Here is a 21,406-nt window from a genome sequence, read left to right on the forward strand (position 1 = left end):
ACCTGCGTGGCCTTGCCTTTATCTAACTATACAGCAAGGACATCTCGTGAGAACATCCTTTAGGAACAGAATTGTTTTCTTGTAAGAAAACTATATAATGACTTGGATGACCAAAAGGGAGAGCTTCTCTCCATGGATGGGATCTGCTCTGAGCTGTGGGAGAAATCTATCCAGGGTCTGTCTGATGCTGCACAAATGCAGGGTGCCCAGCATGTGAAGGGACGTAAGATTTACTCACTATATATACTCCTTATTCTGTCCTATTAAAACTGCTATTTTATTGAGACAGTCATTGGCCTTTTCCTGTTGAGAACTGACTCAGTCCCACCTCACCCCCACCTGGTGCAGAACAGAGAGGCAGAGAGGACCCACAGCTTTCCTGATGAGTGCAGGCAGCAGGCAAAACAAGGGCTCAAGGTACACGAGGCCAGTGGACGGAGGCACTTGAAGTACAGAGAGGCCAGAAGGACAGCAGGGAAGTGAGTGGCTGGGAGAACAAGAAGCTAAGGGAGGCAGCCCCTGGCAGGGCTGAGCCAAATCTATGCAGCTCTGCCTCAGGCAGCCAAGACTCACCACTGCATGCAAAATGCTCATTCCTGTGTATTGCTCTCCCTTGCTGTGGTTTGTCCACTCCGGACACAGGCACAAACCCAACTGCAAGTCCCAGCCAGGATGTCCCAGCCCATGCCTGGACCAGTCTTTACTCATTGGCCAGCCCTGTGCTTAGCAACGACCAATTCCAAGAGGTTATTTGCTGGCTACTGGGTAGGAATGTGCTGGGATTTCTCCTCCCCCCCCCATTCTCCAGCACTGATCATTTCTGTCTCCAAATGAAGCCTCTGGCACAAACACACTTCCCCAAGGCCCCTGCTCCAAGAGGGGAGTATCCCAGGGCTTCCCCCACATCATCTTATGCTGCAGCTTCCACTGCAGCGTGATGTGTCCCCAAGGCAGATCCCAGATGAGAACACAGATGTGGGGGATCAGAAAGGAGAGGAATAGCTGCATCCACCTACAGCTCCCCTACAAAGCCTCAAGGTTGTTACATCTTGCCCACAGGCTACAGCTGGGACTTTATCACCTCGTGTTGTGAATCAGGGATACCCATTGGTAACACTAGCCAGGGCTTTCCCTATTGCAACAAATACAGCCCCAATGGGCTCCAGAATAAGCCCCCCGTCTCCTGCACCAAGAACATGGGAAAACAATGTGACTGCAAACCATTGCCCACAAAAACAAAACAATTGAGCCTTTCCTTGTTACTCTTTTGGATGGAAACTGCAGAGGAAAGAAGCAGGGTCCAGTGGAAATCCACAGCAAGGAACCCGGGGAAAGAAATGACCTCAGACTCTCCCCACTTCATAAGGCCAGTGCTGTACCATCGGTCCTGACTGTGACTGAGAGACCTGAACGTCCCCAGAGAGGCCTAAATGACTTTAAAATTCTGCCTGCTGCCTGACAAGGAGTTAATATGTTGAGCACACAGGGGCTGACCTTGTGCACAAGGTGAGGCAGGCCAGCAGGAGAGAAGGGGATGAACTGGCATTCTTCTAAACCCTGGTTAACCTCCAACCCCTTTTCAACCCTGGAAAGAGTTGAAATTCATGAAAACCAAATGAGGACCCTCTCAGGAGGTGGCAAACAGGGCCTGAGCCATCCCTTAGCCACAGGGTTTGTAGCCTGGTCACCAGGACACCTTCTCTTCTCAGTGGCAGACTCCCTGCACCCCCAGCTCCAAGGAAAGGGACAGGGCAGGGAAGGGCAGGAGTAGGACATGCTGGCAGACTACCAGTGGCTTTCATTCCCAGTGCTGCACCCCCCTGGAAAGGTCCCTAGAAAGCTGCTTCTTCACAAGTACAGGGCATTTCTCAAAAAACATCCAAAACGTATTTTGGATTTCATCTGACAGCAGCCGGATAAAAGTGAGGAGGAGCTCAGAAAGCATTTGGACACAGGAGTGAGTACATCCCTCTTGGCCTGTCAGTCTGGCACATGGGCACAAAATGGCTCCAGCACAGTCATGTGAAGGAGATGTGTTGGAGTTTGTTCCACTGCTGGGCTCCAGAGCCAGAGCCATAGGCAGACTCCTGTGTATGTGTGGTGGGCATCACTGCAAAGCACTAGGGTGAGCAAGCCACAAGGTAATGGTGGTGCTGCTGGGCGGCCTGCCTGCTGGGGCATGGAAATGAGTCAGCTCCAGCTTCGACCCTCAAAGCCATCGTATGCACGGTGAATTCAGGCTTGGGGACCTTCCATCCTTCTACACTCATAGAGACCCACAGCACAGCACTGGGGAGCATGCTGCCACAAAAACCTCTGACAGGCTGCTGGGATCTGCTCTCCCAGACAAACCCTCCCTCAGTTAACAGCACCAACCCATGGAGCAAAGCCTAAGGTCAGAGCTCCAAGGTCTCACACTCTCCATGGCTCAGCCACCATGGCCAGGTTTCCCCAGCCAGCCTCTCACAGGCACACAGGCTGCTGGAAGGACATAGTTACTCGGATGCAGCCCTCAACACACCCAAATCTGAGGTGAAGGTTCCCTGGGATGAACCAGGATGTGGGGAAGTATCCTGGGGTGACTGGCAGTGGGTCAAGCAAGAAAGAAGCAGAACAGAGGACCTCAGACCAGCCTTGCCTTTTGACGGACTGTCAGAGAGGAGGATGTTTTGCAGTGGTCAGAGCTAAACTGATGCTTCAACTCCGTTTTCTCACCATGCCAGCATGGGACTGGGGATCTCACTGGGGCATCTGTTGTAATGAGTTCAGCTCCAGCAGTTAAAGTTAGAGCTCACCTCAGCCATCTGTCTAATGCTTCTGTAATTTAGTCGGACAACTCGTGGTAACTTTTAAGGACCTTGTGCCTGTGTGTGTTGCTGCTCTCGGATATCGGCAGCCACGACCGCTCCGCTGACAGGCGTCCCAGGCTCCCCAAAGCGTCTGTCGTCTTATTAGCAGAGCCTCCACTTGGGATTTATTTTCCATCCAGAATTTAAGCTGAATTTATGTATTAACTAAAGACCATTAGAGCCAAAAATAAGTGGAATGCGACTTGCTCAGCAACACAGGCTTTATGAGAGACCACGTGGCACAGCCAACCCACCCAATCGCAACCCCAGAGAGGCTTTTTATAGACACCCACATCTGATGAAATGCAAGTGATGCTTGGCTTGCCGCAAGCTTTGCTCTGCAAGCATCTGATTGCAGGGGGAGGGGAGGGAAATATCCCCGAATCCACAGGCAGGAGGCACGGTTCCTTCCTCTCTGCTGACTGAGTAAGCAGCCGGGTGGAACTAGAAATGGTTTAGGAACAGGTAATGGCAGAGCTGCCTCATTTCCCTGCCATAAACACCCGCGCATGCAGCATGCAACTTCTGACACGCAGCACGCATGCTCATCACCAAGCGTCCTCTGCTTCCCTCTGAGCAAGACTGCTCAAGGGAGAAAAAAGGTCACCCAACATTGTACAGCTGTAGCTGATGGTGGCTTCTGTTTCCTAGGTTGTCCCCAGGGTATTTTTTCCTTTGAGTACATGCACCCCAGCACCGAGCTCGCTCAGCTACCAGGAGAGTGACACTGATGTGACTCTGAAGGCTTCTCCAAGGACTCTGGCCAATCTCCACTGCGAGGGATGCGAAGCCTCAGCAGCAGCCACAGCACTACCACTGCCAGCAGCCCCAGGAAGCCCCCACACTGCACAAGCCGAGGCACAGAAGGGTCAGTTGCAGGTAGAGAGCAGCCCTGACATACTAAGACAACCATAGCTGCCTGCTTGGCATGGCCTCTTCCACTGGTCCCTGTCCTACTCCCCTCTGAACCAGCCATCTTGCACCCTTTGCCAAGCCAGATTCAGCTGCTGAGTGTGGGACAGGCAGTGGCCAGTGTGGGTTTGCTGGTCTGGTAGCTCTCTGCAGCACACCCACTATGCTGGGCTGGAAACGGGCTGCTTTGGCCACGATGCAGCATGGGGCAGCACACAGACAACCCACAGCCCACGGCTTGGGCCAAAGAAGCATCTGAGAAAACAGGTCACAGGCTCATAGCAGAGGTCAGCAGGGCTGGGACAGGCACAGCTCATCTGCACAAACCTCTTCGGTCCAGCAGCTGCTTGTAGAGGTCTGAATAGCAGCTTTAGGCCATCGGCTGGACCAGAAGCCCCAGGCAGGCTGCTGGACTCTACCCTCCTGCTTGCCCCAGAACATGGTGTGCTGGCACAAGCATCACTGTGCTTGCAGTCCCACCACAAGTAGGATGCTTGCTCCCCAAGCTGCAAGGCAGGAAGGCAAAAAGGTCCACCCAGCAGCCTTCCTGGCAGCCGTTCTCTGCCACCTTGGTCCTGTCATTTCTGCGTCACTGATCTGCGCAGGAAAGCAGAGCAGGGAGAGCAGGCAATGGCATCTGAGAAGCTGGGAGCAGGCAGGTCTGCAAACAAGCACAGCACTGGGACTCAGTTTGCAAAGAGTTTGTGAGATACAATCCAGTCTGGCAAAGAGGGCAAAGAGCCGCTCCTCATGCTATCCCAGCTCCCACTTTGCCCAAGAGAGCTCAGCCCACTGCTGCTGCAGCCCTGACCTCCCCAGGTATGGTGCCCAGCCACGCTGCTCCTGGTGGTTCCCGATCTCCAGCTGTGCTCTCTGCGTCCTGGCGCCTCCACTGCACGTTCACTCGAGAAAGACTTAAAACAAAAGCAGAGTTCACCCTAGGAGTGTCTGGGGTGGGCTACAAAGAGTGGCTCAGAGAAGCAAGCCAAGACCAGACAGGCCACATGCAAGAGGGGGCTGCAGGCAGAGGGGGCTGGGCAGGATGGATGGGGTCTGGGGGTACAGTGCTGTCTCCCCAGGACAGGTGCTGTCAGGTTTCAGACACAGCCCGGGGAGTTTGGTCCTCAACCTTCCCAGGACAGTGGTGAGCTGAGGCTCCCCTGGGAGGGTGACGGGCATGGCAGGAGGACAGTCTTCAAGAGTGTGCACAGGGCCTTTGGGCAACGACAGGCAGGGCCTTACAGGGCACTGGATGAGACCTACAGGGAGGGGGGGAAGGGAGAGCAAGCTGTGAGCATATTCTGGACCTGATCCAGAGCAGCCTGGCTGATGGAAGCCCCAAGGAGTCAATGGCATGGCTGCACAAGAGCTCGTGCATGTGTCCCTGAGCATCATTTTGACAGCAGTGGAGAGGCCTCTGTCCCATGAAGCTGAACAGGCGAGATGCTGCCCCTCCACAGCCCTCATTCTGAAGGGATGGGAAACATACAGACAGCATCCAAGGCCAGAGAAGCACCCATGCTCTGGGTCCACACTCTGCAGACAGATACAAGGTTGTCTGACTCCGTTGCTCCTCTTTTATGGGGAAACCTCCCCTGAATACACCAGGAGAGATGTGGGAGACACCCAACCAGAGTGCTGGTCTCAGCTGCCTCCTTACCAAGGGTCTGTGGCACCCTGTTACACAGACACTAACTCACAGCCCAACACCCCTGGACAAACCAGGGTGACCCACATATTCATCAAGTCTCCAGGTGTCTGTGGGCCTTCAGTTACAGGCAAGTGAGAACCACATGGGCAAGAGGTCCTGGGCCTTCCACAAACAATCACAGAGCAGCTGAAGTCAGGGGGACCTCTGGAAGTCATCTGGTCCAACCCCCTGCTCAACCAGGGACACCCAAAACAGGTTGTCCAGGACCATGTCCAGACAGCTTTTGAATACCACCAAGGACGGAGACTCCACAATGTCCCTGGGCAACCTGTGCCAGTGTTCCATCACTCTCACAGCGAAAAAAGTGTTTCCTGATGTTCAGAGGTAACCTCCTGTGCTTCAGTTTGTGCCCATCATCTCTTGTGGTGTCACCGGATACCACTGAAAAGAGCCTCGCTCAGTCCTCTTTGCACCCTTTATATATTATAGGTATATATATATTATAGGTATTTATATACCTTCATAAGGTCCCTCTGAGCCTTCTCTTCTCCAGGCTGAACAGTCCCAGCTTTCTCAGCCTTTCCTCATGAGAGATGCTCCGTTCCCTTTACCATCTTTGTGGCTCTTCACTGGACTCTCTCCAGTATGTCCACGTCTCTCTTGTGCTGGGGAGCACAGCACTGGACACAGCACTCCAGGTTTGGCCTCACCAGTGCTGAGCAGAGGGGAAGGATCACCTCCCTCAACCTGCTGGCAATACTTTGCCTAATGCAGACCTGGATACTGTTAGCCTTCTCCGCCTCAAGGGCACATTGCTGGCTCATGGTACATGAGGACTCTCAGGGCCTTTTCTGCCAAGCTGTTTTCCACCTGGGTAGCCCCTGGCAAATACTGGTGCCTGGGGTTGTTCCTCCCAAGTACAGGACTTCGCACTTCTCCTTGCTGAACTTCATGAGGTTCCTGTCAGGCCATTTCTCCAGCCTGACAAGATCGCTCTGGATGGCAGCACAACCCTCTGGCATATATCAGCCACTCCTCCCAGCTTGGTGTCAGCTGCAAACTTGCTGAGGGTACGCTCTGCCCCATCATCCAGATCATTAGTGAAGATGTTAAACAGGACTGGACCCCGTATTGACCCCTGGGGTACACTGCTAGTTACTGCCCTCCAGCTAGACTTTGTCCCACTGATCTCCACCCTCTGGACCCAGCCATTCAGCCAGTTTTCAATCCACCACACTGTCTGCTCATCCAGCCCACACATCAACAGCTTGTCTATGAGTATCTTATGGGAGACAGTGTCAAAGTCCTTACTGAAGTCCAGGTAGAGAATGTCCACTGCTCTCCCTTTATCTACTAAGCCAGTCATTACATCAGAGAAGGTGATCAGATTGGACACAACGGTCTTCCTCTAGGCAGTCTCAGACTTTTGTGACTTTTCAGCTCAAAAATCACCCAACTTCCTACAAAAATGCTTGTGTCTCACCAGCAAACTCCTGCAAGAGGGATATCTAGAAGGGATGCTGAGAGTCTCTCCCAGCAGGCAGGTCCAACCTGCATGTCCTGCATATTTAGTGGCACCAGATAACTTCATATTCCCACTTCTCATCCAAATACTGAATTTCCAGGAAATTTCCTCAAAAAATAGGTCTAAATGGAAAAAAAAGGTCATTGAAACACGTTCAAGTTTTCAAACAGAGTGCAGCCTTAGAGAACACTGCAGAAAAAGGAACTAAAGCCATCGTTAAAAACATGTTAGGGTTTTCTTAGCTCAGCTGCAATTATCGCTCTGAAAGCTGAGGATGTACGATAGAGAAGAGCGTGTGTGGGAGGGAGGAGAGGAGAAGGGGGAAAAGAGAAAGACAACAGCAGCATGGAAGGAAATTCAACACTGCCAAGTAAAAGCCACTGTGACAGGCAGAGTTTATTTCCTTGCAGAAGGGTTTCCCATGTCATCCGTTACACAGAGAAGAGAAAAAAAACATTATTTTGAAGGACACTGACCATGAAAGTAAGACTTCAAGGAGGGGGGTTTCCCTCAGATGCTGCAGCCAGGAGATTACCCCTATGTATCCCAGCCTCCAACAAAAGATTAATTTAGCCCAGCACAAAACTGCTCCATATAAAATCCTGTTATTAGCCTCACTTGCTGGAAGGTGTGTGTGTGTTACAGCAAAGATCTCCAAGCCTCCAAGCCACACTGCTGGGCCAGTTTCTGCCCCTGGGACATGGACATGTTTTCCACAGGCTCCACACTCGGTCCTTCCTACTGATCTGATAAGTTTCCCGCAAACATGATTTGCCTGGCAGGTTGTTGACCTTAGTTTTTAATAGGAGGAGCCCAGTGCATAGTCCTCCCATGCAAGCACTGCCCATCATCATGACCACTCTCCCCTCCTCAAACGTGGCTGCTGGTGTGCAGTGCCTGGGAACCTGTGCCATGGCACAAGGTTTCACCTCTGGCAAGAGCAGGCAGCAGAGCTGGCAGGAGCCGCTGCCTGATGGGGCATCACTGACCCCGCTCCTCACACCCTCAGCCCAAAGGAGACAGAGACAGCAGCTGTGCTACCAGCTTTGACTGCACTGCTGGGATCTCTGGAAAGGCCCCTGGACCAGCCTGCTCAATAAATACTCGAGTGAGACAACGTGGACTCTGCAGCCCCTTTGGGCCAGAATCAGAGGCTTGGCATAGCTCGCCTGTGCTGTGCTTCAGGTCAGATTTAACCTGGTACCCCACAGGCCCAGGAGGTGAAGTGCCAAGGGCTTTATTGCCTACCCAGAGGAGGAAAGGGCTACTGGTGCTCTCCTGGCTGCGGGACACAGCCTGACCACCGGGCAATGCGAGGGGTGTGAAATCCCCGAAGGCAGAGTGATGGGAAAGGGCACCAAATTACGAAAGAGATGATGGGAAAGGAAACTCTGCAACACGTCCCCTCCCAGCAGGTTCACACGATGCTTTCAGTAAATCTTGTGCAACATAAGGAAACATCCCAGATGGAGATCAGCCCTATCCACAAAGCCTCAGCATCCCTCATCCCAGATACAAGCCCTGTGGGGATCTGTGCAGGGGCAGGAACTAAGTGACCTCTCAGAGCCAGACCTACACCGGAGCACGCACAGCCACAGGTCTCCCCATGCGTCAAGAGCAAAGGACAGAACAAGACCTCTCTCTCTCTAGCTGCACAGCTGCCCAACACCACGACTCAAGGAGCCACCTCCAGCCCCAGGAGCTCCTGCTGGCAAAGGCGGCCCAGAGCTCAGCACCAGCATGCTCGCAGCCTGTGCAGCCGGCCAACATCCAACACAGGCAACAGGCAGCTGCAGTCCTGCAGCCACGCAGGGCTGCCTTGGCATCAGCTGCTGCAGGAAAACCATAGCCAGTCTCCCAATAGGAAAGTTTCAAAAGGTCACAGTTTCCTAATGGCACCTTCCAATGTGCCTATCTACCCTTCTGAAGCCAGAACCCTCCTCACCTATTTATGATTTGGGAGTTACCAGCTCCTCTCCTGGACACTTTAACATCAAAATATGAGGTTTGCTGGTCTCATCAGCCATCACCCAGTTTCAAAGTTCACCACAGAAAGGTATTTTCTCTCCTTGCTCAAAGAACCATTTGGAGCCACCTTCCTGCAATGGCCGCAGTTTTATTCACGGTTACCAGTCTGATTACAGTGATGGCATGTGTTTTCTTGGCAAATTCAGCTAGTTTTTCTACAGGTGTATCAACACCGTGGGCACAATTTCCTCCGCTTCTTTGCACCTGTGCTGTCCTGGTGTGACAGCTCTGGTCTCTGTGCTTTTGCTCTGATGACAGGAAGCAGAAGGCGATTCAGCCTGCAGTGCTTGGGAAGGAAGGAGAGGCCTGAAACCGCCTGCAACCTGAGGCAGGAGGGCTCCCGGATTAGCTGTCTCAGCATAGGCAGAGAGTGCAGTTGTCTTTCCTCTCACCAGGAAGAGTCTGCAGAAGTAAACATGCACACAAAACCCTGCCTGTCTGGGTTTGGATCACCTCCCAGTAAAATTTACTGACACGTAGCATCCCCAGGGCTGGGGAATGGGCCCTGATGGCAACTCTCAGGATCATTTCAAGCCACAAAACACAACCCTAATCTCTCAGCTCCATGAGCAGCTACAGATTTGCAGAAGTTTGCAAGCATCAGCAGACCAGCCACTCAGCCTGCCTCACCCAAGCATCCTTCCATCACAGTGTGCACCACAAAGCTGCTCAGCCCTCTAACAGCTTGGGAAATCCTCTCTCCACACCATCATGCAGCATCAAGTGCCCTCAGGGATCCGTGCTCACCGCCAGCACTCCCAGCTACTTCTGAGCACCAGAAAAACAGCCTGGATGCCAGAAGCCTGCATGTCACCACGCAATGGACTGACAGAAATTGTCTCTTCACACGTCATAGCTCCCCCACACAGACCGAGCATGCTGCTGCAGATCAGAGGCAGGTTTGGGGACCGCAAGTTTATGTCTCTGTGGCTCTAACACCTTTGCTGTGAGCTGAGCTTGGATAGGAAATGTTCAGAGCTAGATGGCCACCTAAGGAGAGTCAACACGCTGCTGGCTGGTACCAGGCAGGTCCCTTGCAGACCCGTTCCAGGAACAAGCCAGGGCTCCTCCACCTGCAAACACCCACTCAGATCCTCCCAGCTGCACCGAGTACCACCGCAGGGTCTGCCTCCTTTTTAGAAGGGTCTGCCACCTCCAGGGAGGACCAGCTGGCAGCAGAGACAGCCCTGCACCCAGGGGGATGGACTGCTCTGAGGTCCATTAGTAAAAGGCACAGGAGGAGGGGCAGAGTTTCATTACCATTTCTGCTGCTTACTGGTACTGACACGCTGGTGCGAACCCAGCACACTACCAGTTTTTGCCTGGTCCCTAGCAGAGCGTGTAAAGCACCATCATTCCTGCTTGCCAGGCAGGGAATCACAGTATGGGGATGCTAAGCAGCTTTCCTACAATCAGTGGCACAGATGGGAACTGAACCAAATCTCCAAGCACAGCACCCTTGCCTGCATCGGTTCCCTCCAGAGCACGAAGCCACACAAACACACCTCTCTGCAGTGCATGCACGAGGCACAGCTACACAGACACAGGGCTAAGACAAACCCATACAGCTGGTTTTCTGTGCTGCACCCCCCATGCAGACTGTCTGTATACTAGAAACGGGCTTGATACTCCACAAAGCTCCTTTTCTGGAACATGGTCCAGGCGATGGGGATCAGGCTTCATGGAGGAATTACTGATCAATAAATGAAGAAGCGTGTCACTGCCTCCCTGCAAAGCACACCCCTCCGGGGGCTAAAACCACAGCACCACTTCAGCCCCATACTGTGCCTCTCCCCGCCATAGCTCATCCCTTCTTGGCAACAAGGCATTTGGGGAAATGCAGAATCAGCAGCTGCACCCCAACCATGCTGTACACACAGGTACGGCCTCTGGGAGCCAGTGTCATCCTTCTTCCCTGTGTGCCCAGCAGCAACCTGCAGCAAGGCACTGTGTGAAAAAGGACATTTTTTGGGTGACCTCATGCTTGCTGCTTCCCATCACCCTAGTTCTTGTAGGTATAGAAGAACTCCTAATTCCATCCAAACCATCCTACATTCTACCGCTATGTCCTACCCAGTGCCCAAAACCTTCAGGGCCTTTCCCAGCATCTCGCCTGCATCTGATCCTCCCAGACCCACCAGAACACCTCACCCCCCTCTAGGTTTTCCCCTCCTTGCCTGTAAGCCCATTTGGGCTCCAAGGCATCGTCAGGTCTGGGGCTCCTACAGCATTTGTCATGGCCTGCAGTTGCTGTTGTGCCTGAACACCCAAGAGACAACAATAGTCATCGTACAGACCCAGCCTCTTGTGTCCCCCACACCAGGAAGACCAGCTTAAATCAGCAGCCTAGGAAGAAAGTGTGCCAGAGAAGAGCAATCCCTCTCTGCCACAGACCTCCACCCCGGCTGCATCCTCATTTCCTGACATCAAGGCAACTTTCTGGGAGTGTTCAAGATCAGGGTATCGTTGGGGTGGTGGGACACTCATTTAATGTTGGCCCCATCTGCTTGGGGCCCAGCAGCACTGTCGCAGGCTGGAGGAGCAGGGCTGGATGTGCAGATGCTGGAATGGGCACTGCCTCCTCCTGCCATGTACATCGAGCATGCCGAGCCAAGCCAGGAGCCACAGGAAGGACCTGGCAGGGAAACTCCTCCAGCTCCTTCTTGCTGCCTCAGCTCTGCGGATTTGGGGATGTGTCTGTGGGACTCAGGCTCTCCACCGCTACAAGAAAGGGTCTCCAGGTCTCCTCAAAGCCAGCAGGTGGCACCCCGCCACACCAGGTCCCCCCAGGACAGGAATCTCCATTTCATTCCAGCACAGGACATAAATGTGCAGGTGCCCAGGCAGGCAGCAAGTGTCCCACAGCCCCATGAGAAGAGGCCCTGATGTTCCCTAGGGCACACCAGCCTCACAAGGCAGCTCCCCACAGAGCTCAGGAGCAGCAGCACAAGAGGCAACCTGGCAGCCAGGATGGGAAGGCAGCTCCCCACAGAGCTCAGGACCAGCAGCACAAGAGGCAACCTGGTAGCCAGGAATGGGAAGACAGCTCCTTCTCCCAGCAGGGATACAGGGAGAAGGTGGCTGAGACCCCACATGAACAGGGATCATCCCAGGGATGCTGATGACTTCAGCTGGACTCCCAGCAGTAACTGCCAGCCTGGCTCGAGGCTGAAAGCAGCCTATGGGAGACTCAGCCACTAAAGTCCCCACTCTTCTCTGCACCAAGGCACGCAGAAGGGCAGCTGAGGAAGACTGGAGGTGTGGAGGTGGAAAGGAGGGAACACCCAGAGCAGCGGGTCCAGACAAGGGCCAGAGGCACCCGTTCCCATCATTGCTGTTACTACTGTCCCACATACCCATGGGAAAGATCCAACCCCCAAGCAAGGCATCCTGACAGCCCACTTGTACTTCCTGTCATACCCCCAGGGCTAATGAATGTGTTGCTAGTTGTCCTATGCACACACACACCTCTGCATGCTGGGAAAGACCACATTGCACTGGTGGAGGCCAACACTAGAGGCCATGCCTGATCCTGACCTCACCTTGGCTTGACCCAAATGCAGCCCACCTCGAACAGCTAAAGCAGACAGTGCAGCAGCAGGGAGTCAGGGTCCAACGGGGATAGACTCCAGCGAGTGCAGCAGCCAGGGCTGGTGCATTGCTGCCAACTGTGAGACAGCCCAGAAAGCAGAGCTAATTCCAGTCCCCACCCTCCTACCAAGCCGTCTGCCTGCCCCAAGACCAACAAGAGGATCCTGAACAGCATTTCATCATTACCGAGCCATTACGAAAAGTGGATGAGCAGTGATTGATTATAATGAATGCAAATACCTGCCTTCCGACCCCAAGTTGGCAGGACCTGACTAGCTCTCCCACTAAGTAGTACAGCATGTCCTTCCACAGGCTCTGCAAAGGCTTCCCATCCTCCTCTGTGTTTCCACAAGCCATCAGGCACAGCACTACCCATCCAGACCTGCCCTAGAAAACCATCACATCCAAGATCTGCTCTCCATCAGCCCTGAGGCCCTGCTCCCACCCGCAGATCCCACAGGCTCATTTCCAGCACCTGAACCCATTGGGAAGGCTTTCCTGGAGTCCTCACTGTCATGAAGAGGGCAAAGGACAGTCCGAGAGTGGGAGTCAGCAGGGTGGGTTCTGGGCGCTCTGTCACGAGCATGACATGTCCCCACTCATCAAGCACGTGTGTCCCATCCCAGAGAGATGCTGTGCCCAGAGACAACAGCAGCCAGCTCTCCTCTAGGAAGCCACCAACTATGAGGCATTCCTGCAAAACCAGGGCATGCGCTCCAGCCTGTCAGGATGAACTCAGTTGCCCTCCACGGGCCAGCAAACAATAACTGACAGGAATACAGGAAAGGATGGCACTGTCCTGCTGCAGACAACAGGGCATGGGGCAGGTGGGGTGACCAGTGAGAACCACTGCGGCCACCAACCCCAGCCAAGAGACTTTAAAGGACTGCCCTGGCCAGGGAGAGATGCTGTGAGCAGAAGCTCCTTGTACCTGAGCTACAACATCAGACAACAGAGTGGGAATGCACCTGAGCACCTATCTAGTCCCTAGTCTCAGATCCTCTGAGCAGTCTATCTTGCCTGCCTGCAAGGAGGTCACCCATACCAGGGTCATTCCTGATGGGTGTGTGCCCAACCTACTGTCAAAATGCTCTGCTGATAGCTCTCACCCAGCTCCAGACCAGGCTACCACGGACAAGGGGATAACTCCTTGCAGAGGGGCAGATATCTCCGGTTTGTAGTTCCCACAGCCTTGTCAGGACTGTTGCCATCTTCTGGCCTCTTTTCTGCACACAGCTTCTTCCCATCAGCCCACTCAGCTCCATCCTCAAGGTGCCATACCAGCTGGGGCCATGCTCAGCCCATGCCACCAACATGAGGCCCAGCCCAGTTCCAACCCTTGATTCATAATGAGGAGCACGTCTAGAAGGTCACCCTTTGGTCATGGTTTGGACTGCAGAGATACCTTAAGGGAGCAATTGCTTGGGGTAAGACCCCGAGACAGGAAAGACAAGAAGACCAGAGAGGATTCCCTGACACAGGCAATCATCCAGCAATGCCAAGATGTGGCTACAAATTCAGCAAGAGCTGTCTGACCCTAACATGCTCAGCTGAACACCAGTGCCCTGGGACTCCCAAGACAGCATCTCCTGTCCCCCGCTGACCCACTGAATCTCCTATGTTCTCGTTTCCTTTTTCTTCCCTAATATGAACTCTCCCCCTCCCCTGAACAGCTTCAGTGCTGTCTGCTGCGACTTCCACAGAAAACTTCTCCCCAAATCCTCAGAGCACAGAGGTGATCCTCCTCTTACCCAACCACAGCCTAGGTTTCCCTGCCTGGAGTTATACAAGCTGCTCCCCTCTGGTACCCCGTGTTCCAGGGAACCTCATGTTTTCCTTCTCCAGACTGGTCACCCTCTTATCCAGGACCAAGCTGGACTGTGGGGATTAAATGACAGCAGTTTTCACTGACCCTTCTGGCCAAGCTTTGCAGCACACAGCCCAGCACCAAGCTGCAGCAGCCAAGCACTGGGAGCACAGTCATTCAGCAGAGAAAGAGCAGCACAGTGATTCATCTTCCTTTTGATCTTTAGCCTACCCTTGCAGACTCAATACTCTGGCCCCAAAATTTCTGGCAATTGGCAGACCTCTCCACCTCCCCACAGACCGGAGAAGGCAAGTGCTGAGAGGTGCTGGCACCCTTTAGGGGTTCGACTGCTGCACACCCAATTCAGTAGGCGAGCAGATGCCTGGCTGCCAAAGTTGCCAGGGAGATGAGCTTCCTCCAGAGCCTCTCCTCGCCTCACACGTCCACACGAGCTCCCACCGAGGACAGGCATCCTCCACCATCTGCACCGGACAGCGCACCGCACAGTGCAGAGAACACCTCCCCAGGGAGCAGGACAGAGCCTTCTTGTTCAAATGGCACCATTTGGACATGAAAGAGTGGTCCAGCAGTTTGGGAGGGTGCGTGCTCACATCCTGGCAGGCTCCTCTAATCAGCGGGAGAGCAGAGAGAGAGGCAGGATTTACTGACATCTTTGCTACGCCCAGCCCAGCTCCCCACCAGCACAACCAGTACTCAGCACGCTGCCGCACCGAGCGGGCACAGGAGGACCGACAGAAGCTGCCAGACAGCCCCAGCGCCTCCCAGCTCAGTGGAGGCACTTTATCACCTCCCAGCACTGTATCACTCAGGCTCCTCTGCAGTGAGAATTTCTCAGACAACCAGAGTCGCCCACAGGCTCGCAGCCTTGCAAACCTGCTGCCCACCATGAATCGATCTCCTGCAGCTCCTCCTGGCCAAGCACGCCACTCACCTCCGCCGTTCTCACTGCGTCCGCACCCTTGCCTGCCAAAGGCCAGCACAGCTTGCTGGGGGAAGCCTACGCACTGTTCCAGGGCAGCACGGCTCTTCTCTACACTCAGTGGTGTCACACAATGACTCAGGAGAGGAAACAGAGTGCACTCCAGCAACACCATCCAATGCCCTAAACCTGGCAAAGCAGCAGCCTCTCCTCATAGGAGCCATGCCATGCTGCTCATGGGAACCAGCAACCTCATCTGATCCCGCTGGGAGAGGCACCCTCACGCCGGCAGTACAGTACCAAAACTGATCCCTTGCAGGACTTTGCAGTAGATTTTGGGGTGTGCCAAATGCATAAGGCTCAAGGCCCTGGTGACTATGGTGCATTTTGCCTTACACAGCCCAAATCAAGTGGGGAGCTCAGCTGCTGCAGAACATGGCTCCCTTTTTGCCTGATGATAGAGTATATTGCCTCTGTTCTCCCAAGCATGCACCAGTTTCTGCTCCAGACCCAAACCCAAGTCAAGGTGTTGCCTGTGATTTAGAAAGGGCGTTATGCTTCAGGGCCCATATCTAAGGCTTATTAGCTAGCAGAGCACCAAGACAGGCACCAAGCAGCAGCTGGTGTCCAGGGGCTGTGCAGGGAGAGGCCCTAGATATAGAAACCAGCACTGCTGGGATCACGCAGGAGCCTTTTTAGTCTCCTCTTGCTCATAGAGATCCTTGGGGAGACGCTTTATTTAGTCAAACATTTCTGAAAGGGTGACTGAGAAATCAGCCAGGCTATACTCCATGCATGGCACATGCCTGGGAGTGGACAACCTCCGTAGTTTCAAGTACAGCTAAAGTCACTTGGACCTGCAGCACCAGCCGAGCAAAGTTTCAGTTGCCAGTTCCCTGTCATGGCTGGTTCAGCTGGGAACGAGTACTTGACCTGGCCACGGGGACCCAGCTACCCTAGGCCCATTCCCAGGCCAAATCCTGTATGCCAGCTAACCAGGGGCAGAGAGCACCCAGAAATGTGCCGTCCTTGTGAGGAGTAAAACCTTTCTGCAGCAAAGTGACCGTTCCCCATCTGCAGAAACTCAAGGCAAGAAGGAAGCAAGTTTTCACTCTTCTGCGAACCTAAGGAAGTGTGATTTTCTGAAGGTGGTGAGAAATAGTTTCAGACAGCTCTAATTAGCAGGGTGGCGCGTGAGAAAATCCAGCTTTGCTGCTCCCTGCTCCACAGCTGTCCTGGGATGAAGGGAGAGCACTGGCATCGGTGGCTGGAGCCCACCCACACCCTTCCCCTGTGCCTGCCTGGCTTGGAGCAAGCCCGAGGATTTGCAGGATAGCGGAGAGGGATATTTTTACATGAGCCGCTGGTCCAAAGTTGCCAGTGCTATTTCAGGCAGCAACACCTACACTGTAATCCAGAGGGCTGTATTTTCCCGCGGGCACTTCAAAATCAGGCCTCCCGCCTCTCCTCGCAGGCCAGCTGTAACCAGCCTTGCTCCCAGAATCAACAGATAAACAGCTCCCAGCATCGTGCGACCACCACGTCCAATGCCACAGCCACAGCATGTTCCTGATTCCCACCGAGACCAAGGCACCTTCTGACTGGAAAAAAAAAAAGACCTCCTCTCACAAGAAGTACCTGCTGCAACAACAGGTCTTCTGCCTGCAAATCCTCCCAGGGATCTGCCACCACCAGATTACTTGCCCAGACTAAGCCAGCTAATCCTACAGGCAAGTCTCATACTTCGTCCTGGAACTCTGCAGCGTTTTCAGTGAGGTGCTCCAGGAGATGTACAAGCTCTAATTAAAGCTACTTTGCAACTTCCCGCATATGGAGGCAGGAAGTTCCTCTGTGAAAGCAAAAATCAGAGCCCAGACAGGTTAAATCCCCACCAGCAAGAGCCCCTCCTGTATACAAAATATCTACAAATACATCTTTCACACAGGAAGCATGGACTCATATACAATGGAAAGCAGACGATGACATGAGTGACTCTTAAAGACCGGGAGGGTCAGGACCACAACCCCCTTTCTGGACTCAAATCAGGAGTGTCCCCAGCAGGGATACCACGCCACACAGCCACCCCACCAGTGAGAGCTGGCACCATGTCTTGCACCTATTTCTTCCTCCTTGATCTGTGCATGTATGCACAAAGGAGATAAGAGACCATCCAAAATTAAGGAGCTAAAAGGTGTAAAGAAAAGAGACAGGAGGAGAAGCAATAACAGGAATCATTATATAACAGTATGAAAAAAACAATACTACGCCCAGTGCAGAAGAGATTTTAAGATGGGCAAGTGGGTGGTGAGACCCACAGGATCCTGGGCCCAGGGACCAGCTGCTCCCTGTGTGCCAGGGGGATGCAAACCCACAGCTGGGCAGAGATGCAGAGGCTGCAAACCTCTGGGGTTTGCAGGTAGGGAAGTTCCAGCCTCCAGAGCCTGCTCAGCAGTGGGATGGACAGAGTGAGAATCCCCTTCCCTGGATCTCAGCATGGTGGAGGCTGACACAAAGCAGTCCAGGCGAGACCCCGCACACATGCCAGCTGCACAGACCAGTTTTCCTGCCTTCCGCACCCCATGCTATCCTTCCGTCTCCTCCAGCCTTCCTGGCTCTGCCCACCAAGGGTCTGGGTCATGTGCAGAGCCTCACCACCCGCTTTCTCTCCTCCAAGCAAGCTGTGCAAACAGCAGAGACTGTTCCTTGGAGAGAGACACAGATGCTCCGACCACAGGCCTAATCCTGCAACGCATCCCGGACCTCGGCAAGCAGCAAGAGCAGAGGACACACAGCATCTTAGCCTGTGAGAAGGGGATGAATCACTAGAAAACAGTGAGGCACAGAGCCAGAGCAGGGAGAAGAATGTCCTGTGAGGCCTCCATCTTTGGGAGTGGGGGGGACTGGAGTGATCAGAGCCATAAGGTCCTCCTCCACCCACTCAGAAGTGGCCCCAGCATCTGTCCCCCTGGCTCCCTAATATCCCTTACAAGGCTGCATCCTGGCTGTCCCTCAGAGCGCAAGTTGTGCCTGGACACTTCACCCCCTGCCAACGCTGGAGTTGTACACAGCCCCCACCTGCAGCAAGAACAGAAAAAATCCCCGCACCCCTCCGGATCTCCCCTCCCAGCAGAAACCAAGGAGCAAGAAGACAGACCATGGCCTGGTTTCCCAGTCCACGCACCCTTCCAGCAGCTCAGGTGCTACGAACCAGAAGATCCTGCCAGGAATGTCACCTTCAGAAGTAACCTCCTAGCCGAACCAAGAGCATGAACTGCTTGGGGAACCACAAGTTCAGCAGGGTGAGGCTCTCGTTTAATCTTCATCACTGAACCAAACCACAGTTATGACAGTTCCCAACCACCAGCTTTTATTTTTCTTTTGCAATCTGCTGTAGAGCTCTGCTGAGACAACGCTCCTGACAACCTGCAGAGTCCCTTAGCCCGGGAGCCTATTCAGACCATCAAAAATACAGAAACAAAAGCATCAGCTCCAAGAAGGTGTCATGGGCAGAATGACATCCCTTAACTTGTTGTTACATCAGCCTACACGTTAACACTTTGGGCCTGATCCAGGAAGCAACGGAGCAGCCTCCATTTGTCTTAAAGTCATACGCTGCTGCTCAAAGATGCGCAAGTTTGGAATCCTACTTGCTTTAAAAAAAAATAAAAGCCACGTACCTTTTGCTGTGCTTTTGCCTGATGATGAGACCACAGTCCCAAGAAATTCCCCCATTTACCTTCCTCTTAACTCTGCAACAGCTATTTCACTAAATCCTCCATGTCCACGATGGCCCACATACAGATGCACATGGAATTAGTGCCTCCCAAATTAGTTTTCTCGTATGCAGTCCTAGCCCATTTTCCTCAACAACATATTATGATATGCAAGGTTCCACCTTTCTCCCAGGAAACGCAATCTTCTAAATTTATCTTTTGGATAACTAAAAAAAGAGACAGGTCCGGCTTTCAAAATCTGGGGTCAGCAGTCCTGAATGGCAAAGCATTTGCCCCAGAAACACCTAGCTAATAACAAAACAACAACATTCATTACAGAGCTAAGTATACCTTGACAAGGCACCTTGCTTTTAATGAGGCAAAAGGCCAATTAACCTAATGAGGAAGTACAGCGCACTGTCATTGAGTGGGCAACCTGGATTCCCTAGAGACATGCCCTGCATATCCTCGCAACCCACCAAACATGAAAGATTCAAATCTATTTCTGATGGCACAGCGCAGCGCTTGGAGCTCTCCAGGTTAACACTGGCCTTCTCCAGATTTTGTGACACAGTATCTCAGCATTCAAGCTGGACGAAGGGCCGGCCTCGCATTTTTGTAAGCTCAGATCGTAACCCTGGGAAAATGCAGTCATTGTCTTCGCCTGGTCCCCCACTGCCCAGCCCATCGCAGGTATTCGTCCTGCTGGAGGACAGCAAGGAAAATCCAAGCACAAAAGGACTGACGCTCCGGCAGGCGCTTCCCCATCGAAGTCATTTCATAACCGCGTTTACAAAGGTGGTGGAGGATCAGCACACAGCATGCATGGAACACAGCGCGAGTGCATTGACAGAAGACGTCTAAATGCGCTGAACGAACAAAAGAAAACCAACTTCACAATGTGAGGCCGTTATTTTGAAGGAGGCAAAACTTCCCGGCACTTAGGGCACACCCGGACCGCCAGCATCGGCCCCAGGCCCCGCACCCCCCCGGAAAAGAGCCCCTCTCCGCACCAGTAAACATGCCGGGAGAGAGGAACGCATCAGGCAGCACCAGTGCGCACAGAGTTAACGGAGCCACCACCGCATGCCGGTTGCGGCTCTCCCAGCCGGGGGCTGCCCGCCATCACCAAGGCGAACCGAGGGAAGCGGCACGCGAGGCGGGAGGCACTGGAAAAGCGCCGAGACCGAGGGCTCCAGCGCGCTGCCGCCGTAAAGCCAGCGGCCCCGGGCGCACCGGCAGCCGGGCTGCGGGCCCTTCCCCGCCCGCCCCGCACCGGGGCTCGGGGTTGCGCTGCTGGCACGGCGCCGGGGGGCCAGGGCAGGCCGGGACCTTGAGTCGGGCGAACGGGGACCCCGGGGCCAGGCGGGGGGAGGGCGATCGCCGGGCACCCCCCCCAGCCCCGGCGGTACGGACCTGTCACCCCGCGGCTGCCCGGGCCGCAGGCCAGCGCTCCCCGCCGCCGCTCCACCATCGCCCCCCGCCGCCGGTCCCGGCGCCCCCCCGGCCACCGCCCCCCGCCTCCGCGGCGCGGCCCGTACCGCAGTCGGCGCAGAGGATCCGCGCCACGTCCCGCTTGAGGTTCTTGCCGCTGGTATCGAGCGGGGCGAAGGCGGTGCGGAAGACGAGCGGCTCCTCGGTGGGCTCCAGGAAGAAGATGTAGCGGTGGTTGCGCTTCACTTTAAAGCAGGGCGCCTTGGAGCCCACGCTGATGAGCTGCTCCCGCTGCAGCCCGCCGCTGTTGAGGGGCCACAGGTCGAGCACCTTGACCAAGACCCCCCCGGCGGGACCGGCGGCTCCTCTGCTGTCATTGCCGCCGCCGGCGGGGGGGCCCACGGACTGCACCTTGCCCTCCAGCACCACCGCCGCCGTGTACGCCTGGTCCTGCACCGACTTAAGGCTGGGCGAGTAGCAGGCGAGAGAAACGCCGAAGAGCAGCATGGAGAAGCCGGGCGCCGGGTCGCGCCTCATGCCGCCGGCTACCGCTCGCTCCCCGCCGGCCCTGCGGCGGCCGGGCTGCGGGGCTGCGGCGCGGCGGGCGCGGCGGGGCGGAGCGGCGCGGCGCGGCGCGGCGCGGAGCCGCGTGGATCCTCCTCCGAGCGAAGGAGGTGGGATGCTCTCACAGCCCCCCCCCCCCCCCCCCCCCGGGGATGCCCGCTGCAGCAGGGGGGATCCCTGCATCTACCGCTCCTGCAGGGCCTGGGGAGGGGGGCTGCCCGGGGATGGAGCCAGATCGTGTTGCCTCTATGGAGGCAGCCCCTCGCCAAGCCCCCCAGCGTTCGCAAACCTTCCCCCCCGCCCCAAGATGCCACCAAAGATGCACTCATTTGGGGGCGGCTGCAGGCGGCACGGGGCTTCCGTGATATGCAGGGCCCAGGAGCCAGGGGGTT

At 54.7% G+C, this 21,406-nt stretch overlaps 1 protein-coding gene across 1 annotated transcript in view; it reads right to left on the minus strand.

Moving 5' to 3' along the window:
• NRG2 (neuregulin 2) overlaps positions 1–20,987 on the minus strand; it is a gene marked incomplete at both ends in the record, with an annotated part of 176,093 nt that extends 155,106 nt beyond the window's left edge. The window contains one exon of the mRNA XM_082323932.1: positions 20,558–20,987. Within this exon, the coding sequence (XP_082180058.1) occupies positions 20,558–20,987 (430 nt within the window). The remainder of the gene's footprint in view (positions 1–20,557) is intronic.
• Between the last annotated feature and the right edge of the window lie 419 nt (positions 20,988–21,406).

The sequence above is a fragment of the Platalea leucorodia genome (assembly GCF_965183815.1).
Source record: "Platalea leucorodia genome assembly, chromosome: 11".
Lineage (NCBI taxonomy): Eukaryota > Metazoa > Chordata > Aves > Pelecaniformes > Threskiornithidae > Platalea > Platalea leucorodia.